We start from the raw sequence: 21,013 nt of genomic DNA, 5'->3' as shown, positions 1-21,013 counted from the left end.
GGACAGGCCATGTTAAGGTCCTGGGGCTCCCCATGGAGCACAACCAGGGGAACAGGCGGGGCTCTGGGCCCCAGGTCCCCAGGGCTCACCTGAGAGACACCCAGTTGGAGTCTTGGTGTCAAGGATGTGTCTGGGAACAGTGTAGGGAGGAGGGAGTGGACAGTGTGTGGTGCAGGGTCAGATCTACCTCCAGAGTATAACCCTCCTCAGCCCTGCCAAGCCCCCCACACCCCCCCAAGTCCTGTCCCAGGAGGCCTTCCCCTCCCCCCAGCTCACCCCCCAACTTCCTGATTCAGACACGAGCCCCATGACCTTGGGGAAGCTTCTCATTACCTCTGCCTCATTTCTCTCCTCTGCACGATGAAGGATCAAAACAATACCTATCTTATCGGGCTGACCTGCGGGTTGAGTGAGGTACCACCTGGCACTGAGTGGCAGCTCAATAAACTATAGCTATGATTACTGACCCTCACCCCCCGGTTAGCGGAGACCAGCCCTGTCAGGTGCCACTGAGGAGCCGGGTGGGCTCGGGGGTTCTCTGGTCTCTACAGGGCAGCTCCAAAGCAGCAGGATTAGCCAGGGGGCTCTGTACAGCCCCTGTGACAGGCCTGGGACCCACAGGGCCTCTCAGGACAGAATCAGAAAGAACTCTGTTTTGGGAAATAAAAAGAACTGCCTTATAAAGAAGTGAGGTCTCCGTCCCAGGAAGTATGCAAGCATGAGATCCCTCCATGCATTCAACAAGCATTCACTGGGCCTCTCTGCTGTGCTGGGCCCTGTGTTGGCCAACGGGAGTTGGGAAAGAGAGCATGAGACACAACCCTGCCTGGAGAAAACCACGATCTAAAAAAGCAAGAGCTACTGAAGTTGCCAAACTGACCCCAGGCCAGGGCTGCCCACCCCTGTACGCGTGTCAGAGCCTGGAGAGAAAGCAAGAGGCCCTTTGGCATGAAGGGGGCTTGGGGAACACGGGGGGCAGCTCAGTGAATGTGCTCTGGCCCTGCAGACATGAGGTCAGGCCCCACCTGCTCTGAGCCCCTCGTGGCCCTGTGATCCCGACGGCCTCCTGGTGCCTAAGCTCTCCTTGCCCTGGTCCACCTTGACCACAGCTCAGCATCAGCCTCCAGAGCCCCCACCCACCCCGAAACCCAGTCGGGGGGGTAGGAGGTGTCCTTGGAGGGAGGGCCCCTGCTGGCAGCAGAGGTGGCTCTGTCTGCCTGGACAGGGGCAAGGGCATGGCCAGTCCCAGGCAGGTGGCAGGCTCATCCCTTGCCCACTTTCCTGCCACCCCCCCAGCATCTACAACCCTGCCAACCACGGTTCCCGGGGAGCAGGCTCCAAGGAGGCCCAGCAGCCAGACCACCAGCTGCTGCCCCCTCCCTGTACAAACACTAGCCACAAAGCACCCTCCCCCAGCTCTGCCCGCCTGTGGTGACAGCCTCTTGGCACCAGCTCTCCCCTTCCCTCCATCTGTCAGGGATCGGTGCAGACAGACTGTGAGAACCACAAGAGGAAGTAGCGATGCTGCTTGGACCCCACCCCTCCCCCCTACCTCCCCAGTGCTCTCTCCCCCGCACCCCACGTCCTCTCTCTCCCCACTCCTCTCTGTGTCTTCCTTTCCCGTGCATCTGTCTCCTACTGATGAAGCCACTGACAAAGTTGGGAGTGGGGAGGGCAAGAGGACCAGCCAGCCAGTGACCCCCACTTACTGATAATCACCACACACCACGGCCACAGCACGGCCACCCACCCATTGGTCTTCATCCTTTACGTTCTCTCAAACCATTAAGGAGTCGAAATCCTGTGCGACTGTGGGCTCAGTGTCCCCCTCTGTACAACTGGTACAGCAAATCCTGCTGAGCCCGCCTCCCAAGGGATACTAGGAGCCCAGAGGCAATACACGGAAAGCGCTCTGTAAGCCACAGAACCTTATACAAGGCAAACAGCCTGTGTTCCCAGCTTCTTCCTATCTGATGTGGGAATAAAGATCCTAGTGTTGCCCTCCTCCTGCGAGTAACGAGGCCAGGATGGGACATGAACAGACAGAAAAATGCCTTGAAGAATATAAAGGGCAGCAGGAACGCAGAGGCAGGGTTGTCGAGGCAACGATCCTCACCGTATCGATGTGAGGAGAGCAGGGCAGATCTGGGGAAACTGAGGCCCAGAGGGAGCTGTCACACAGCTCGCTGTGTCAGAGGCAGGGTCAGAACAAAGGCCAGGCCTCCTGGCCATGTCCACACCAGCACCGCAACAGGGATGCTCAGCCCTGGCTCCTCCAGACCTTCCAAGGGGGTCTATGTCTCTTCGAATTCTCCCAAAACGTGGGGAAGAAATCAGCTTTTTCCTTTTTTTAGAGTGAGCCCTGCCCAACTGGCAGCAGAACCTACAGGTAACGGGGGAAGACCTGTTGCGGAGCCGGGGGAGCAGCGACAGGGGTGGGCAGGGTGCAGGCCGGCGGGCCAAGCGTCCCATTGGACGTGAGGCTTTTCATTTTAAAACGGGGGCGGTTCCAAGCTGGGCACCCTGCACGGGAGCAGGCGCTTGGTAATGCCAAAGTGTGGGCAAACACGGGGGTGGGTCTTTGCACCGAACAGAGAGCATAACCCCTTTCTCCCTTCATCCCAGCGAAGCTTGGCCCAAGGCCCCACAGGCCCCAGAGGGGAGGAAGTTCTGGTCTAGCTGCCGTCTCCGGGTCCTGTGAGGCCACGACTGCCCTCAGCTACAGCACAGATGTGCCCAAGGAAAAGGGGAAGGAGACATGGGTCCTCCACCCCTTTCACTGCCAAGGAAGCTTGAGGTTCAGAGAAGCCAACGGCCCAAGGTCACATATTGAGTTGGGCGGCCAAGGCCTGCTTTTCCATCTGCAGATCCTCCCCAGGTCCCAGCAGGGCACTGGCACAGAGTAGGCCTGCAGTGGATGCTGGAGCTCAGACTCGAAGGCTCCAGTCCACACCAGGCACTTCTCGGGGGCTCACAGAAACACCATGTGCGAGCAGGCACGTGGCGCAGGAGGGTGCAGCACACAGGGAGGGAGCAGAAACACAGCCTGGGGTGGGAGGGGCGCCGGGCGTGTGAAAAGCCAAAGAGCCCCACCCGCTCTCCTCCCTTCCCTGCTTCTCCACAGGCCCTAGCCAGGTCCCCCGCCCCATCCTCCTGAGGCCCCTGGTCTGGTGTGAACCATAGACTCTTAATCGGACCATCCTGATGCAGAGTGGTAAGGATGGAGATGGAAGGAAACACAGGGACGGGGGAGCCCAGAGGAGGCCCTGACTCAGCTGGGGTGTGAAGGCTCCCTGGAAAAGGAGACTCTTGAAGCAAAGTGGGGTTGGACACGCAGAGGAAGGGCCTTCCAGGCAGAGGGACCCACATGTGAGAGTGTGATGATGCCCCTGTGACATCAAACACACGTGGGGTGTGGCTGGAGCCCAGAGCCATAGGGCTTGGGGGGACAAGTGGATGGTGAGGTCTGCAGCAGGAGAGCTGCCAGGTATGTGTTTGGGCGTTGAAGCGCCCCGAATGTTAGCAAGCAGACTATCCTGTGAGTGGTGGATGTCACTGTGCAATGCTGAACAAGGGCAGGACAGAGCTCCACGTGTTTGAGAGGGCTCGGCTGCAGAGTGGAGAATGGACAGGTTGGAGGGAACAGAGGTGAGTTCGGTGCTGCTAACGTGGTCCGGGGAGGCTGAAGTGGGATGGGGAAAGGGCCTGGACCGGCAAGTAGGAGGGGAGGATCAGGCCTTGGTGGACGTTAGAGGTAAGGGAGATGGGGACTGTGATGACTCCCAGGTTCCTAACCAAGGCCAGGGCAGTGTCCATGCTGTGGACTGGTCTCAGGGCAGAAGAGGTCCATGCACAGCCCGCAGTGCCCGCGTGTCCGGCCACAGGTCATCGCAGGGTCTGGGCACTACCAGCTTGCTGACCCGGAGACAAGCTGTCTGCAGAGGTGTCACCTTTACTGCTGGACATGGCACATCTGTCTTCAGCCCCCCACTTCCTTGGAAGGTAGGTCACGGTTACAGAAAGCAGCCAATGTTTATAGAGCCCAGAGTGTGCAGCCCACCAGGCCCCAAGAAGCAGTGGCCAGAGAGGGGATAGGCCTTACCCAAGGCCACACAGCATGTCAGCTATCACAGGCCAGGAAGGGACACTGAGCAGGCTTGGAGTGAAGGTAGGGGGCAGTGTTTGTGAGCAGAGGTCCCAGAAACAGTGCTGGGACCTGGGTAGGGCAGAAGCGTCACAGGAGACAGATTTGAGATCGAAAGGAAGACAGATTTTGTAACAGGAAGGGCTATCCAGGGACAGAAAAAGCTATCAGGTTGCCTAGTGAGCTCGCTGTCCCTGGAGGTATTTAAGCAGACAATCCCCCTCTCCCCATCTCCAGCCCCTGGGGCTGCTGAGGGGATTCCTGCATTGGGATGGGGGTGGGGAGCCTGCTTTGGCCAAATGAAGATGCTGCTCCAGCCCCAAGAGCCACAGCTCACTCATTCATTCACCCAACACGCATTCACCAAGGTGTGCTCTGTGCCAGGCCAGAGACATTGGGCACCAGGGGCAGGTGGAGCAGAACAAGAGAAACCTCATCTCTCAAGCTTCCCCACCCCCATCCAGGGGGGTGAGGCCAAAGCTGGGCAGGGGGCAGAGGATGGAGGCCCTGGCTGCCCACACTCCATGTCACAGGTCTAAGGGGCTGGGCTCCCTTATCTTTCTGGGCACATTTGGGGCATGGGGCCAAGGGTTGGGCAGGATCAGACACAATGCACCCTCCTCCTGCACCCCACCCCTCCTGGAGGTCCCCAAGGCTCTGGGCTCATTTCCTAATGAGGTCCCTGGAAGGACTCTTCCTAATTAAATTAGGACAGTAAGTTATGGCCTGGGGCCACGGGGGAAGAAGCAGGGACAAAGGTGACTTCTGGGGGTGCTCCCTGGCCCCTCCCAGCCCACCCAGCAGTGCAGCAGCCTGGCATGGGAGGGGATTCCTAAAGGACAGATGGGATATGGAGGTTCAGAAAAAGAGGTCAAAATAAGCAGAGCAAATCTTGAATTGAGCACTGATCACGTCCAGACACTATTCTTGGTGCTTTTCCTAAACAAACTCATATAATCGTCCAACCACCTAGAGGGTTAGGTGTTGATGGCTCCATTTTAGAGAGGAGACAAGTGCTCAGAGAGGTGAAGTAACTTGCCTAGGGTCCCACAGCTAGGAAGCAGTGAAGTATGGACTCGATCCCAGGCAGCTTAGTTAGAGGCCCTGCTGTTATCTGAGTCACAGTGGAGTTGCTCATGGATGAGGCAATGCAGAAGCAGTCAGACGTAGGGGATCTGGGGGGCTTCCCACCCCTGTGTCTATGGCTCCCACCTGGCCGCACAACAAGCAGAGGTTTGGAGTCAGACCTAGACAGGGGTCAGGGAATCTGAATTTCAAAAGGTGTCCAAAGTGACACAAACTCCTGATCCAATCCTCACAGGTGGGAAAACTGAGGCCCAGGGAGGAGCAGAGACTTGCCCAAGTCCCTCAGCACGTCAGCGACAAGGTGAGGCCACCTGGCTCCTGGTGTGGTGAGGGTGAGAGCCTGGGGGGGACTCGCTCGTAACGGACCAACAGCGACAAAGGCTCAGGCCTCTGCTTCCAGGGGGAGAACTCAGTGCAGAATTTGCAAGTGTGGGAGAGGCCAAAGGCCAGGGAGAGGGAGGGCGAGGGGTCTGTGAGAAGGGGTGGCAGAGAGAACAGGGGCTCCAACCACATGGCTGGCAGACCTCTGTGTCCTGGTATGGCCCAGTTCCCAGTGTAGGAAGAACCGACTGGCTCTGTGAGACCCAGTGAGGCTTCAGGTACCCTACTCAGACCAGGAATTGCTCATTACCCGCGTGCACAGAGCAGGAATCTGGGGTTCAGATTCGAGGGACTTGTCCCAGGCCTCCAACTAGAACGTGGAAGGACCGCAGTGGAAACCCCAGTCCAGCTGACACTGGGAGGTCATGCGTGTGCCTCGTCTGTGCACCTCCAAGAAGCAGGCAGTTGTGCAGATGGGGGACGAAAAGATGGGGAGACATGAAAGCATTACATATGCAGCATATTTAAAGCCTGGGGCTACCGGTATTAAAGAGTTGGCCTGGTCAGATTCAGCAAAAAAATAAACAGGCGGAAACCCCCGAGCGGATATAGGTGCTGCTAATAAACAGTTGGTTCCAGCTTTGCACATGTGCGATGGGCTGGATTTCACAGCCCTTGCTCCCTGCTCTGGGCCTTCTGGGCCTCAGGGAATGGGGGCAGCTCCTTGGACCACCACATCTGGGTCCTGGCCATGGCAGAGCTCCTGTGAACTCCGTGGTTCTCAGGGGAAAACAAAAGAATCCCAGGGAATTGGGACTGAGAGGGGCCTGGAGGTGCCCCGCTCCCAATAAGCAGAGACCCAAGAGGGGCAGAGACCTGCTGATGGCCATTAGGTAACATAGGAGCAGAGGTGGAGCTGAGGTGGGCCTGGTCTCCAGGCCATGGCATTTATATCAACCTCAGCCCTCTGGGTGGGGAGTGGGTGGGTGCAGACAGTGGGCTATAGGCTGAGGCTTGGAGGGGAGGGGCTGCCATGGCAGGGGGCAGGCTGGGAACAGAGACTGCTGGCACCTCTCCAGCTACAAATAATTCCCCGCCACAAACAGCCCAGTGGGGGGCTTTGGCTTTGCCTTGTCTAGGCGGCCTTGGCCAGCATGGGAGGAAGAGCGTCACCTTGTCCCTGCAGCCTCTGTGCGTCCAGAACAGTCACCTCCCTCCTGGTGCACACCCGCTCTCTGAGCACGCACACTTCATGCACACGCACGCGTGCTGGTGCACATGGCTGAGTGCGGCTCTGAGGGTGATGGGGGCAGCAGATGGCAGCTCAGGGTCCAGGAAATGGAGAGGGAGGGAGGGCGGGAAAAGCACTGGCGTGAATATCCCTGGATTCACGCCACCAGGAAAACCCACCCTTGGCCTCCAGCTATTCATACCAGCAGCTTAACCTGGGCCAACGGGCCCTTCCTGCCTCTCATCAGCTGCCAACTCTCTGATGTTAAACTGGACCCACTGTTGAACCAAGGCCCCCTCGTAGATAACTAACTACGCCAGGCCCGGATGGTTAACCAGCTCTCCTTGGTTCTCTCTGCTTAACCAGCTCCCCTAGGCCACCCAGGAAGCAGCCACCCTGGGGCCCCCGGTGCAGATGGCAGCGGATGAGATGATTCCTACAGTCCCACCCAGCCTGAGAAACTGCTGTTCTCCCAGGCAGCCAAGTCCTCCCAACTGGCCAGCTGACCTACATCTCTCCTGCTGCTATTTCAGCAACTGCCCTCTTGTTATATCCTTGGAGGAGGAGAAGGAAAGCTGTTGACGGTCGCTTCTACTTGGCGGGGATCACGGGCTCGGGAAGGGGAAAGGGGATGCTCATTTCAGGGCCAGGTCTGGGCAGAACACTTTACATCAGCCTGCACACCTCTGAGAGGTGGGCTCATCATCCCCATTTCAGAGACCAGGGATCTAAAGCTCAGAACATAGGACCCATACCAGGGACCCTGGCTAGTGGGTCACAGGGCTGGTGGCCTGACTCCATTTTTCTCCATCACTCCACTGCATCTAATGCAGTCACGGGCACAGGAAGAAGACAAAAGGGAAAGTGGCCCAAGGAACCTGGGTCTTAGGGCTGAGTTCTGGAAGTGGACCCTAAAAAGCCCAGCTACTCTCCATCTGCCTGCCTGGAATCTACCCACAAAGCCAGGTACACTCCCACCAACCCTCACCAGGCATTAAGGAGCCCGAAGGCCACAGGTCTCCCTCCCCCAGGCCAGGACTGGTCCTGAGCCCAGCTCCAGGGAGAAGAAATCTGCTCAGAGTGCTGGTTACAGTGCAGGTGGAGCAAGGACCAATGGGTAAAGGGGAGATGAAGTTCAGAGAGGGAGAGCCCCTCACGCAGGGTCACACAGCAAGTTAGGGGCAGAACAACTTTTATAAAGCTGTGGAGGAGACAGATTCTACAAATATCTTGAGAAAAATGAAGACCAGTTATACTCCCTTCTGTTTTCTTTGGTGGGGGTGGGGAGTCCTTGGGGCCAGAACACAGTTGTCCCTTCTCTTTGTTTTGTGAGGCCTGGAACTGGCTACTTTGTCTGCCCCACAGGGCCAGGGTGAGGTGGCCCTGTGCTCAAGGAAGAGGGAGGTCCTGCTGTCCGCCAGCCTGGCTGGGAAGGGCCATGGAGAGTCAGGGGGTGTTGTGAGATAGGAAAACAGCTCCTTGAGGGAGAGCGACAAGGTGAGGATGAAAACGCACATGCTCAGCCATGCCTTTCCTAGGCCTTTCTCTTAAGGGAAGAACCAGACAAATGCACAAAGGTGTAGTACTGATATTCACTCCAGCACTGTGTAGAACAGGAAAAAAAAAATATATATATATATATATAACCAACTAAACACATGTCTATCAATAGGAGACTGTGTCATTAAATTAGGGAAGATTCATGCAGTGGACCACTATCTAGCCTTTTAAAACGATAATACGTATCTACTGTTACTGACCCTGAAAGATGTGCATGATGTGGGGAGAAAACAACTGGCATAACACACGCTCGTTTTGCAAAAACACCCAAAGACAAAAAAGAAAACCCAGAAACACACATGTTCATGCACACCAGCTTGCATGCAGAGAATGCAAGAACACCTCTGGGAGGACAGGCAGCTCCCACAGTGGTATAACCAAGGGGGACTCCTACCTTCCTCTTTTCCCTTTTCTGAATTGTCTGTGTGTTTTCTTTTCTTTAAATTACAAGTATGAAATTACCTTTATATAATCAGAAAAACTTACTTCCTTTGGAAAAATAAAGGAAATCAACTGAAGTGAGTTTCAGCTTCAGCACTACCAGTAACAGGCTGTGTGGCCCCAGGCGAGCCCCACACCCTTGCTGAGCCTCATTTTCCTCATCAGGAAAATGGGGACGATAATGAACTCCTGCACCACCTTTCTCCCAGAGCAGCTGTGAGGCACAAACTGGAAAAGGCCATACTGTGGTTCGAATAGGCTGAGAGGACCGGAAACTGAAATAGTCTCCAGAGAGGCTAGGGTAAAGTCCCTTGTGGCATCTCAAAGCCAGTGACCAAGGGAGGGTGGTGGTCACGTTGACCATTCCCGTGTACTCCCAGACTGGCAGACCTCAGAGAGGCTTTGGGCTGCCATATCCAAGGGGCAGGTGCATGGAGGCCGTGAGGGGTCATGGGAACTGTGTGGACCTAGGAGCCCCATGGCCCTGCCTCTCTGGGTGACTCTCCTAGTCACTAGAGGGTGTTCTAAGGGGCCTGATAAAAAGCTGGGTTCCGAGCCTGCAAAGCAGCTGGCTTGTGGGCACCTGGCCTGGGCCCTGCCAGGATCAGGGAGGTCAAACCAGGTGCAGGGGGATGGGGGAGCTCACAGGCAGGGCCTGCTCCTGAGCCACTGCAGCTGAGGGGCTATTCCTAGGGCCTGTGACATACATCGGCTTGTAAGAGGAGCCATGGCAAGCACGACTGATGATCAAAACTGACACCTGGGGCCGCCCTTATGCTTGGGGGCACCCAGGGGCCAGAGCTGCTCAGGAGGGAGCCGGTACACCCACTGGCAGGGGATGGCAGGGATGGATGCCTGGGGTATGTAGAAAGGAAGGGCGGTTGCAGCACACTCCAGGCCACTTCCACTGTAGCTGTGACTGGGATGTGTGAACGTGTATCTCTTCCTTTCACCTGTGTCACAGTGAAGCCAGACAGGCATGGCCCAGTCCTGCCGCTGACCCTCTGACCTGCCTGCGGCAAGTGACTTCACCTCTCAGAGCCTCGGCTCTTTCTCTGTGAAGTGCAGTGATGATGCTTCCAGGCACCGGTTGAGGGAGGTCTTGCATGAGAAAGCCCCCAGCAGTGAGCATGCTCATGAACTCTTACTATGGTTAACAATATTATTTTAGATGAGTTCCCAGCGATCTGGGGGTGGGCAGCAGGCCCCAGCCAGGGGCAGTGTGCACCTGTGGTCCCCGTGGGGAAGTCCCAAGCCCTTTCTGTGTGCAGGAGCCAGTGCCCGCCTGCAGCCTGAGAATACCTTGCTCCCTGGTCCAGCAGGGAAAGGAGAGGGTGGGCAGGGTGGCAGCAGGTGGGAGTTGGGAGCTTACTGTTCTGACTCAGTCCCACCCAGGAACTGAGGACACCCTAGTTCTGAGAATGGGTCCCCACTGACACCTGGAGCTGATGTCCAGCCACCAGGGCCTCGGTTTCACCTTCTGAAGCCCAGGGCTGGGAAGCTCCCAAGTTTGCAGGGTGAGCACTGAGAGGTCTGTGTGCCCAGGCCCTGTGTGACTGTGGATGTCACTGGTGCCCTTGGGGCTTCAGGTGACCCAGCTCACAAGAGGGGGCCTGACTATGGTCCCTAAAGGACGCCCAGCTCCCTTCTCCAGCTTCAAGGACCCCTCAGGGCCTTCTCGGAGGCCCCTGGGTCCCTTACATCTGACCAATATCAGCTTCTCACCCTCAAAAGTGGGTGACATTTCCTCAGTCCATTCATTCATGCACACACCATCCCTCAAATGCCTCAGCTCTGGGCCAGGCCCTGTGGTTCCCCACCACAGACACTCCCAGCAACCACAAGCTCCTACGATGGGCTATTACAAGGGTGCACAAAGCCATGGGCATCCAGACATAGGAGAGGTTAGATCACACCAGGAAGACAGGGAAGGCTTCATGGACGTGGTAATGAGCTTCTGCCAGGGAAGGACAATCCAAGCAGAAGAAAAGTATGCATGTACAAGACCTAGAGTCAGCATATGGGGGTCAGAGAACCAAAGTCCACATTTTGGATGACTTGGGCTCTTGGCCTTTTCTGAGGAAGGATGGTAATATTGGAAATGACACTCCTGAAGTCATCTGCATCAGAGATATATCACTGGGTCCTCAGTTTCCCTATCTGTACAACAGAAACAGTACTCACCACCCCACAGGCAATGGCCAAGGAAGGCCCTTGGAAACTGTGAAGGGTCACACTCATGGGGGTTGCTGGACAAGGGGGGCCTTATGTTGGGGCTCCATGTGGTCCCCAGAAAAGACGGTCCCTCCTAGACAGAAACCTGTAGCACAGGGAGGCATCACTGGACACTGCAGCCCCTCACCCTCTTCTTCCGTGCCCTCTGAGCCCCAGGCCCTCTGACCCCAACCGGGTAGACAAAGCTCAGAGAGGAAGACACTAAGGAAGAGTCCAGGCTCCAGAGTGGACAGGCCTGGGCCAAATCCTGGCTCTAGCACTCAAACATCGTGACATTGGCCAAGTCACTTCTCTGAGCCTCAGTTTCATCATCTTTAAAATGAGAATAATAAGAAAACAGCCCTCACAGGGTTGTGAGTAGTAACGTTAATGAATGCGGATTGTCCAACATGGTGCCAGGCATGGGGGTAAGTAGCCAGTATCTGTTATTAGTAATTCCCTCAAGGGAGCTATTTATTTTGGAATCCCTCGTGCTCAGCACAAGGATAGCAGAGCAGACAATGCGGAGAAGACAGATCTGAGACCTAGGGGAGAACAGGGACATGTTGTGGGAGCTCAGGGACTAGGGAGCAAGAGGACAAGAGGTCAGGGAAGGCCACCTGGGGGAGGTGGCATCTCCACCAGGCCTTCAAAGACTGGGTGATCTGGGCATGTGGGCATTTGCAGAGCAGGTGTTACCAGTGCTGCTGAGATCCAGGGCCCCGAGGCCTGGCTGCCCAGCCCTCAGAGCAGGGCCCCACACCCTCCCCTAGGCCCAGGACTGGCTTCATGGGGATGGCACTGGCCTGGGGGTCTGACTGAAGACCCTGGGCTAGGAGACTTCCACTTGGTAACAGCCCTGAAGGGTGGCACAAATAAGCCTATACCCTCCTGCTCCATCAGCCCTCTGGGTCCTCTCCCTCCTCACCCTCTCCCTGGGGGCATCTCTCTGCTGTTGCTATTTCCCCAAGGAGGGACAGCTGTCAAGTCAGCTGCCTGCAGACAACCGAGAGGACTAAGCCAACCAGCCCTGAGGCCTATTGCACTCAGAACCCCCAGCAGGCCTGAGAAAGCCCAGGTGGTTCCCAGAGGGGAACTCCGTCCCAGGAGAGCCACTGGGAAGGCCCATGGGAGAGTCTTCAGCAGAGACACTCCCAAGGCCTGCTGGGGCCAGCCATGGAGACACTGACCTGGCCCTAGGGAAGGGAGAAGCTTAGGCCCTGTGGGGCAGAGCCATGGGGGCTGTAGGGCTCCCTTCCAGTCCCAGGCACAGACAGGTCTGGAAACCAGCCTTGGGACAAGCATACGGCCTGAGGGAAGTCTTCCTCTACCCCTCCCAAGGCCCTGGCCACTCATTCACTGAGACCAACCAGGCCTGTTTGATTCATTTCTTCCCTCGGGCCCTCCCTGGGTACCTTTCTCCACTCCCAGTTCCATCTCAGGGCCGAATGGCCTTGGGACCACCTCCACTGTGGGGAACCCTCTGGCTGAGGCACACCTCAGCTGCGGGAGCCTTTGGATCTCGGGCTGAGCAAATGCAGGCAGGAGAACCAGGGGGTTCCTAGCAGACAGGTGTCTAGAGACCTCAGTGAAACTCCTCCTCCAGAAACGGACAGACCCACTGCCATTCACTGAACACCTACTGCTTACCAGGCACATCATCTCACTTAATCCTCATCACTGGGAGGGAGAGACTATTATCACCTCCAAGGCCATTCAGCCAGAGGTCAAGTTGGGATAGAAAACTAGGAGTATCTGATTCAAGGCCACATTGAGTTATTCCAACACACATCTCTAAGTCCCCTCTTTCAACTCCTGTATCTCAGCCCTGGGGAAAGAGGGTAGCAGGGAGGGCTTTCTGGAGGAGGTGCACTGGAGGAGGAGATACCTGCACTGATGATTCTAAGATGACAAAAAGAAGGTAGCCAGGTGAGGGAGCAGAAAGTGTTCCACACAGATGGAATAGCACGTGCAAAGGCCTAGCAGTAAGAAGCAGCAGGAAGGCCAGAAGGTGACAGAAGTTTGGTGTCACAGGTTCACAGAAAGAGCAGGAAGGGGCTGGAGGGCAGTGGGCAGTGGAAGCTGGTCACAGAGGGCCAGATGCAGAGGAGTCTAAGCTGGCCTTATTCTGTGGGTACATGGGAGCTTCGGGAGGACTCCGAATGGTGGAGCTGGTGGGTCAGATGAGGAAACCGAGATTCAGAGAGAGCCGCACTATCTGTCAGATGTCTCCATCCAAAAAAGGACACGAAGCTGGGCCTTGTGTCAGGAGTGTGAGAATGGCCTAGGCCAGGCGGCACACTGAAGACCAGACGCAGCCTTGCTGCCCCAGCTGGGAGCTGTGGGCGAGCTTTAATTATTTACGAGGCTGCTTCCCAGCAGGCCTCAGCACTCCTGCAGCCTGGCCTTGCCAGCTAATGAACTCTCAGCCATGGGAGCCCTTGCTGCGGCCACTCTTTATTAAAACTGGAATGGAGCAGTGATGGGGGCTGGGAGAACAGGGCAGCCTAAAGAAGCCTGAACAGGTAGAGGAAACTGAGCATACGACCGGTCCACCTGTCTAAGCAGTCCATCCACATGGAGAAGCGCAGAGCTCTTCCCAGAGCTGGTAGTGGAGTGGGTGTGTTGATGTTCCCTCAAGATGGGGAAACAGAGGCCTGGGAGGACTTGCCTGGGGTCATCAGCTAGTGTTTGATGCAGCACAAGTTCCATTAGTTGGGTGCCTGCATTCACACCCCAGCAGTTTCAGTTTCACTTAAAAATCATATACCCTTGGGCCTGTCACTTAACCCCTCTGTGCCTTTGTAAAATGAGGAAAATGCAGGTACTTCCAAGAGTCACCCCATTTTATAGACTCAAGGTGCACGAGGTGATACATGTAGAATCTCAGCACAACTCCTGGTCCACAGCAAGTACTCAGTAAGTGTTCATTGTTGTTGCTGTTGTTACTCTGGGGGCAAAGGGCTGGCTGGAGACCAGAACCCCTGTCTCCGCTCCCAGACTAAGCAGCAACAGGAAACTGAGGCCAAGGCGCCAGCTGGCCTACGTGACCCAGGTGCAGCCAGGAACCCCACCCCTTCCCCTGGCCGGGCCGCCGCTGGGCTTCCAGCCCCTTCCTCCACTTTGAAGGCCCTTTGAGCTGGGAACTGAAACCCCATGAGCCTTTCCCCTCCCCATTGCCGTCAGCTCTATCTGTGTCTCCAAAAGGCCAAGTCCCATCCGCTGCGGGTACGTTTCAGCACTTAGAAGGTCTTACTTTGAGTTCCAGCTCCAACCCTGAGGAGCTGTGTGAATCTGGGGGAGTCATTTCACCTGTTTGAACCCCAGTTCTTCTTCTATAATGTGGAGACTGCATCACCTATTTTTAAATGGTAAGCTCTGAGGGAATGGCATTAGTTACCATCTTTCAAGGCCTGCCTTAGCTGTCTCTTCCTCCAGAAAGCCTTCCTTGGCTTCCTCCACATACAAGCTCCCTCCCTCCAACCTCCATCAGCTCTCGGAATTCATGGTCTGCATTCTGGCTCCTTTGGGAGCCTGAACTCATTTTGCCCCACACAGACTTCACTTACAAATGGCAAACCCCAATTTGCAGGCCGAGAGGCATAGAGATGGGGTGATTCAGGCCCTCTCACAGGGTGGAATGGTTGGAGTGGTCAAATATAAGGCAGGGAGGATGGTTCCAAGAAATGCAGCTCGGGCAGGTGGCCCGGAATGGAGGGAACTCCCCAGATGGGGAAGGAAGGGGTGACAAAAGACCATTTTCCAACACCACGTCTCATACAGCCACCCAAAGTTCCCACCCCTTTCTTCAAGATTTCTCTTTGTGGTCCCTAGGGGTCCCTTTCTAAAGACCTTGGTGGTGTGAACACTCATCCATTCCCTTGTCTTCATCAGCCCCATGTGAAGACTTTCTACAGGTAGAACCGATGGTGAAGGAACAGCTACCCCCCATTTGGCAGATGAGGAGACAAGCCCAGAAAAGTCCAGTGTGGGGGACGGATACTTGACACCAACAGTAAAGCCCTCAACGACGGTTGCTTTTGTTCACTAACCTTCTGCCTGTGACTCCACCCCATCCATCTCAGAATGAAAGCAGGAGCCCAGAGTGGCCATCAGATTGGCCTTGGTCCCATCTGGGGTCACCCAGCCACCCACTACTTCACTCCTCCATCTTGCCCAGAGCCTCGATGGAGATGAAAAGCACCCGGATCACCCTCCTGGGTCCTTCTGCACCACACTCCCACCAGAGCAGACAGTGCCCCTGAGCTAGGAGGCAGGTGGACACCCCCACCAAGTTCTGTCACTCTCAGCTGTGTGACCTTAGGCAAATCACTCAACTTCTCTGAGCCAGAGTCCTTATCTACAAAGGGGGATGACAAGAAACACTTGTGCTCTTCATGGCCACCCCCCACAAAACTGTTGTTATACAGAGCCAGGGAGATAAGGTAAAACCAGCCCAGAAACGCACAGTTTCCGCTTCCCCGCCTCATCCTCAGCACTCCCACTGTAAAGGAACCACAGAAGAACAACTCTGGGCGAGGAGACTCACTATCACATTTTACCCTGCCTCAGGCATTTTCAGAATTTCAATAGCATTGGGAAATGGTTAGGGTCATAATTAGGCTAAGAACTCTGGAGTCAGATGCTTAAATTTAAGCTCCTACTTAGCAGCTCAACAGCTGTGGAATAACTAACTTGATCTCTCCGTGCCTTGGGGTTTTTTTGTTTTGTGTCTTTTGGGTTGTTTTGGTGTATAAAATAGGACTGCTCTGAAGGTTACAGGAGTTTATATAAGATAAGCACTTACGACAGCGGTTGGCACACAACTAACAGTCAGCACATGTTAGTCGCATCACTTTCAGTTACATTTCTAGAACTGGTCTTCAAAACCAGGGCAGGAATCATTAGCCCAAGTGGTCAGGAGAGGAAACTGAGACAGGACGGAAAGATGCGCCCATGTCACACAGCCACATCTGGGTTGGTCTGAGAATGAACCTGGATGCTGACGGGCAAACCCCGAAAAAAACCACTATAACTCAACAGACAATGCCTGTCTAGGTGGTCTCTCTGCCCCTCTTGCCACTGCGTGGTGCTGTGGGCCTGTCCACCTGTTGCCCTCCTCCCACAGAACCTGCACTCCCTGGCCTGCAGGGTGGGCCTGTTCTCCAGAGTGTCCCAGTGCCTGGCATACAGCAGGTGCTCAGTAACGATGAATGAATGACGGCCCGCGTCTGTGTTTTTATAGCGTCCTGTTTATCTGTTCCTGGAACTACACTCCTTCCACTTGTGGCAACTGCTTGCTAACTCGCCTCAGGTCCCACAGACATCAGAAACCACGTGCACCTCACGAAACAGCTTCCAAAGCAGGCGCGCCCGGGTGTACAAACACCACACTCAGCAAAGGTGGCCGGCCACCTGCACGTGACCATGGGTTCACGCACTGCCTTGGGATCCTCACGCCCCTTCCAGGAAACAAACTCATCCTTCTGGCCCCCTCCTTCCTGCTCTGCCCCATGATTCATGCCTCAGTCTGGCTGGCAGGAGAGCGCAGTCGGACAACCAGGGTGGCACAAGAAAGGTCTTCACCATGACTAGGCAGAAAAGCAGCGGGCGCCAGCGCCCCGCCTGCACCTGCTACCCAGGGGAGGCGCGGGGGTGTGGCCAAGGCGGGGCCAGGGCAGGGCCCCAACGCCACGAGCGCCAGAAAACTGCACACCCAGCCGTTCCACGATTGGCCTGCTCCGGCCACAGGGACCTATGGGGTGGTCCTCGCACAGCCAATCAGGGGCCCCGGGGAGCCCATTCATTCACAAAACCCAGCAGGAAAAGGAGTGAGGCTAGGCCCAGAGTTGCCTGGAACTTTGAGACACGCACGCGTTCCGTGGGGCCTAGGCAAGAGTACCAGAGGGCATGATCGCAGAAAGCTAGACGCTTGCAGGGACCGTCGCGTCGCCGCCCCACAGTTCCGGCCCAGCAACCCGGGCGTGGCGTGCCCTCCTCCCGGGCCGTGCTGCGCCGGGCTTCGCCTTCCCCCCCCTCCCCGGCTCCATCAGGACCTGCCGGCCGCCCAGAACCCGCTGGGTCCCTAAGTGCCTGGAGGCAAGGGGCTCCCGGGAGGGTTCCTGGCTGCAGGCTCCGTCAGTAAAGGTCCAGGCAGGTGGCCCGGTGGCGGCTGCAGCCACGTGGACGCTGAGCAAGGCGTCCCCCACCTTTCCCTCCCTCCCCGGCCGGCCACTCACGGCAGTCATCCTCGTCGCTGTTGTCCGAGCAGTCGTCGTCCTCGTCGCATCTCCACACAGAGGGGATGCAGCGCTCGTTCCGGCACCGGAACTGGTCCTCTTCGCACTCCTTGACCGACCCTGCGCGGGGGAGAGGGGACGTGAGCCGGATCCCCGGAACAAACGATCCCGGCCGCGGGTAGTGGTTTACTGAGTGAAGGAGAGGGCCCGATGCTGAAGCCAACGACCTGGAGGCCTCTGGCACCCTCGATCAGGAAGGAGAGCAGGATGGTAAGGGTTCCTGGGATGACGGGCTACTCTGTGGCAGGCACACACGGTCGGTGTCCCACCACTTAGGTATGCCCCCCATTCAGAACACTCACCCGCACACACGGCCCTTAGTGAGAGATCCACGCAGACACAGCCCACAGGGAGCCCCTGAACACGCCGCGACACGCGCACTGGGCGCTGCGGGCACATCCGCCTCGCATGCAGCCCCTCTTTCTCTGCCACACGCAGGGGTCGCCGGAAACGCATTGTCAGGCGGGGTAGTCTCCGGGCTCCGCTCATCGCCGCCGCGGAGCGCGCGTGTCAAATTAACGCCAACGGCGAGAATCACACAGCCCTCCCGAAAGCATCAGTGATCACCCCCAGCAAAGTTCCCGGCCCGCCCGGCCCCCACGGCGCCCATCCCCCAAGAGCAGGTGCCGGAGGGCAGAACCCACCACACATGGAGCCGCGGGGCGAGGGTCTAGGGCAAATTAAGGGAGAGCTGGGTCCCGAGGAGCATATCCCACCCGGGCGCCTCCCTGCCAGGCCCGGGCTCGGGGGCCCCGGCGCAACCCGCTCCCCGGCCGCCGGGCCGTGCTTTGTTGGCCGCTCCGGCGGCGCAAAGCCGGGCCGGGAACCGGCCGCACGCACCTTGGCCGCCGCGCAGTGGATCCGCCGCCGCCTCGAGATGCTGGAGCTGCAGTAGCAGCAGCAGCAGCAGCAGCGCCAGCGGCCGGAGCGCGCCCCGTTCGGGGCGGCCCATGGCGGGCCCCGGGCTCCGGCCGCCGCGCCCCGCGCACCCTGTGCCGCCGCCGCGCCTCAGCCCTCCGAGTCCTTGCCGCGGCGCCGGGGCTGCCGCTGCCCCCGCCGCCGCCGCCGCCGCCGCTGCCGCCCGCCCCGGCTCCTCGGCTGCATTTCAAGCAGGTTCCGTGACGCTCGGCGGCGGGGCGGGCTCAGGCTGGGCGCGCGGCCCCAGGCCTGGGCTGCCTCAGCCTGCGCGCGCGCCCCCTCCCGCTGCCGCCTCCGCCCCACGCTCCTCCCGCTGACGCCTCCTTTCCCTCCTCCCTCATGCCCTTGGTCCACTTCTCCCTAGGCCTGCGCTCGGTGACCCTGCTCAAGGCCCGCCGCGTGCTGAGTGCTGCAGACGCTGGGATGAGCCAGACGAGGCCCCTACCGCCAGAGGTGGCACAGACGGCCCAAGGGAAGTAGCACAGGCTGCCTGGAGGAGGTGACATGCTGATAGGCGGCTGAGGGAGGCCTAGGAGTGAAACTGGGCGGGAGGGGAGCTGATGTTCCCGGGTGCACAGGCCTGGGCATGTGCACACGGAGCAGGGATGGTAGTAGACAGGGATTGGGGTGCCAGGATTCGTGTGATCAGGGAGAAGCTGGGGGAGCAGGAATGGACCTCTGCACGCCTCCAAGACTCCAACCCGGATATTACAAGTCTGTGTAGCTGGTTAATGTGCCTATGTTGCATTCTCATGTGAGAATTCCCACGGCCAAGGATGTGAGGCAGGGGCCTGGGCCTGGCGCACAAACTTGATCCATTCATTCTCATTCAGTGTTCTGTTGGCCAGGCAGAGGGGCAGACAATCAGGGGGAACTGCAGGGGTGACAGGGTGGTCCTTGCTGTGATGGAGAAGGGCAGAGGCTGTGGGACCCCACAGAAGGGACGCCTCATCCCTGCTAATAGGGGACGCACACCCAGGGCTGCTGTCTGCTTCTGCTGGCATGAATAAGACGTCTCCCCTGGAAGGTCTCAGCCCCATCTCATCCATGCCAAGGTACAGGTGACTAGATTTTAGCTACCTGCTGGTAAGCAAGGCCCAACCAGCCCAGCCTTTTTGGACAATGAGTTTTGAGGGCACTGGCCACTAAAAGAGACAGACTGGAAGGTGGCTAGGTCCAGTGTAGGTCCACCCTCCCCTCCTCTCTTGCTGCCTCACCTCCATGGCAGAGGGGCAGAAGAAGGGGCTTCAGGAGCTGTTAGTCTCAGGCCTGGAAGCCATTCTGTCTCATCAGCAGTCCTGTTACTGAGCCTTGTTTCTTCCCACAGAGGGCAGCCCCTTAACAATTCGGTCATCCAGCAAGCACATCCCAGCTCTGCTCTGTGCCAACCCTGGGCCTAGGAGTGCCAAGGTGAATCAGACATGGTACCAGCTTGATTTGTGGGGAGACAGACCATCAACGGACAGACAATGAAATGCAAGCATGCTTTCAACAAAAACTTATGGAGCACCTCCTATGTGCCAGGCATTGCCCAGGGATACAGTGTAGAAATAGATTATGTCCCTCTTTTCTCTCCTGCACCTTACATCTTAGTTGGGAGAGACAGACACAAAAGCAAGAAAACAAACAAACAAGAAATGATAATAATTTCAGATCATCATAATTGCTATGGAAAAAATAAAGTAGGGTGATGTGAGATTGATGGGAGGTAACTTTAGAGAGGTGATCAGGGAAGGCCTCTCTGAGGAGGTGACATTTCGCTGAATGGCAAGAAGGAGCCTGCTGTAGACTGAATGTTTGTGTCCTCCCAGAATTCATATGTTAAAACCTAATCCCAAATGTGAGGGTATTTGACAGTGGGGTCTTTGGGAGTCAATTGGGACATAAATGGGATTAATGCCCTTATAAAAGAGGCCCCAGAAAGATCTCTGGCCCCTTCTATGATGTGAGGACACATTGAGAAGAGAGTCATCTATGAAACAGGAAGTGGGCTCTCACCAGACACCAAATCTGCTGGCATCTTGATCTTTCAGTGCCTTGATCTTGGACTTCTCAGGCTCCCAAAAAATTTCTGTTGTTTTTAAGCCACCCAATCTATGATATTTCGTTATGGCAGCCCATATGGACTAAGACAGAGCCCAACCATAGGAAGATTGGCTGGAAGGGCATTCCTGGCAAAGGGACCAGCAGGACAGAGGCCTTGAGGTGGGCTGGAGCTTGGTGATGAGAAGTTGGGTGACCAGGTGAGGTCAGAGTCAGCAAGGTTCTGATCACATGAGGGCTTTGTAGCCCCCAGCAGGAGGTTTGGATTTTGTTCCAAGCACAACGATGACCACTGTGACAGCAGGATGCCTGGGAGTCTGGAGACCCTCTTGTGGCCAAGACTGACTGTTTCATCTCAGCCCCTCCTTCACTCTGTGGTCTCAAGGAAAGTCAGTTCCCGCCTCTGAGCTTCAGTTTCCCATCTGCACAATAGAGATGGGGAATTTCAAAGGTCTATTCTACTTTTAAGATTGTGTAGATTAAAGTTCGGAGGCAGCAGGGTAGAGAGATTAAGAGCATGGGCTCTGGGTTAGACTACCTGAGTTTAAGTCTGTTCCTTCCCTTCCTAGCTACATGACCTTGGACAACTCACTTAACCTCTGTGGCTCAGTTTCTTTATCTGTAAAATGGGAATGATGACAGTACCTCACAAGGTTGTGAGGATTACATTAGAGGAGAGGCACAGCATGCACTGTACTGTAGGTGCATAATAGCTATTAGTTATGTTACTGTTATTCAAACATAATTCCCTGTCAA

The 21,013-nt window shown here is 56.6% G+C and overlaps 1 protein-coding gene across 15 annotated transcripts in view; it reads right to left on the bottom strand.

The window, feature by feature from the left end:
* Positions 1-18,274, bottom strand: part of LRP8 (LDL receptor related protein 8) — a 78,167-nt gene extending 59,893 nt beyond the window's left edge. For all 15 annotated transcript variants that reach the window (XM_059060104.2, XM_067007389.1, XM_067007387.1 and 12 more), the window contains exons 1-2: positions 18,137-18,274; positions 17,237-17,356 (exon numbers count right to left, since the gene is read on the bottom strand). In XM_059060104.2, coding sequence (XP_058916087.1) covers positions 17,237-17,356; positions 18,137-18,248 — 232 coding nt within the window. In that variant the 5' untranslated portion in view covers positions 18,249-18,274. The remainder of the gene's footprint in view (positions 1-17,236; positions 17,357-18,136) is intronic.
* Positions 18,275-21,013: the final 2,739 nt, after the last annotated feature.

The sequence above is a fragment of the Kogia breviceps genome, chromosome 1 (genome assembly GCF_026419965.1).
Source record: "Kogia breviceps isolate mKogBre1 chromosome 1, mKogBre1 haplotype 1, whole genome shotgun sequence".
NCBI lineage: Eukaryota > Metazoa > Chordata > Mammalia > Artiodactyla > Physeteridae > Kogia > Kogia breviceps.
Note: the sequence above shows the minus strand (reverse complement) of the source record. Positions and strands in the feature narration are given on the sequence as shown.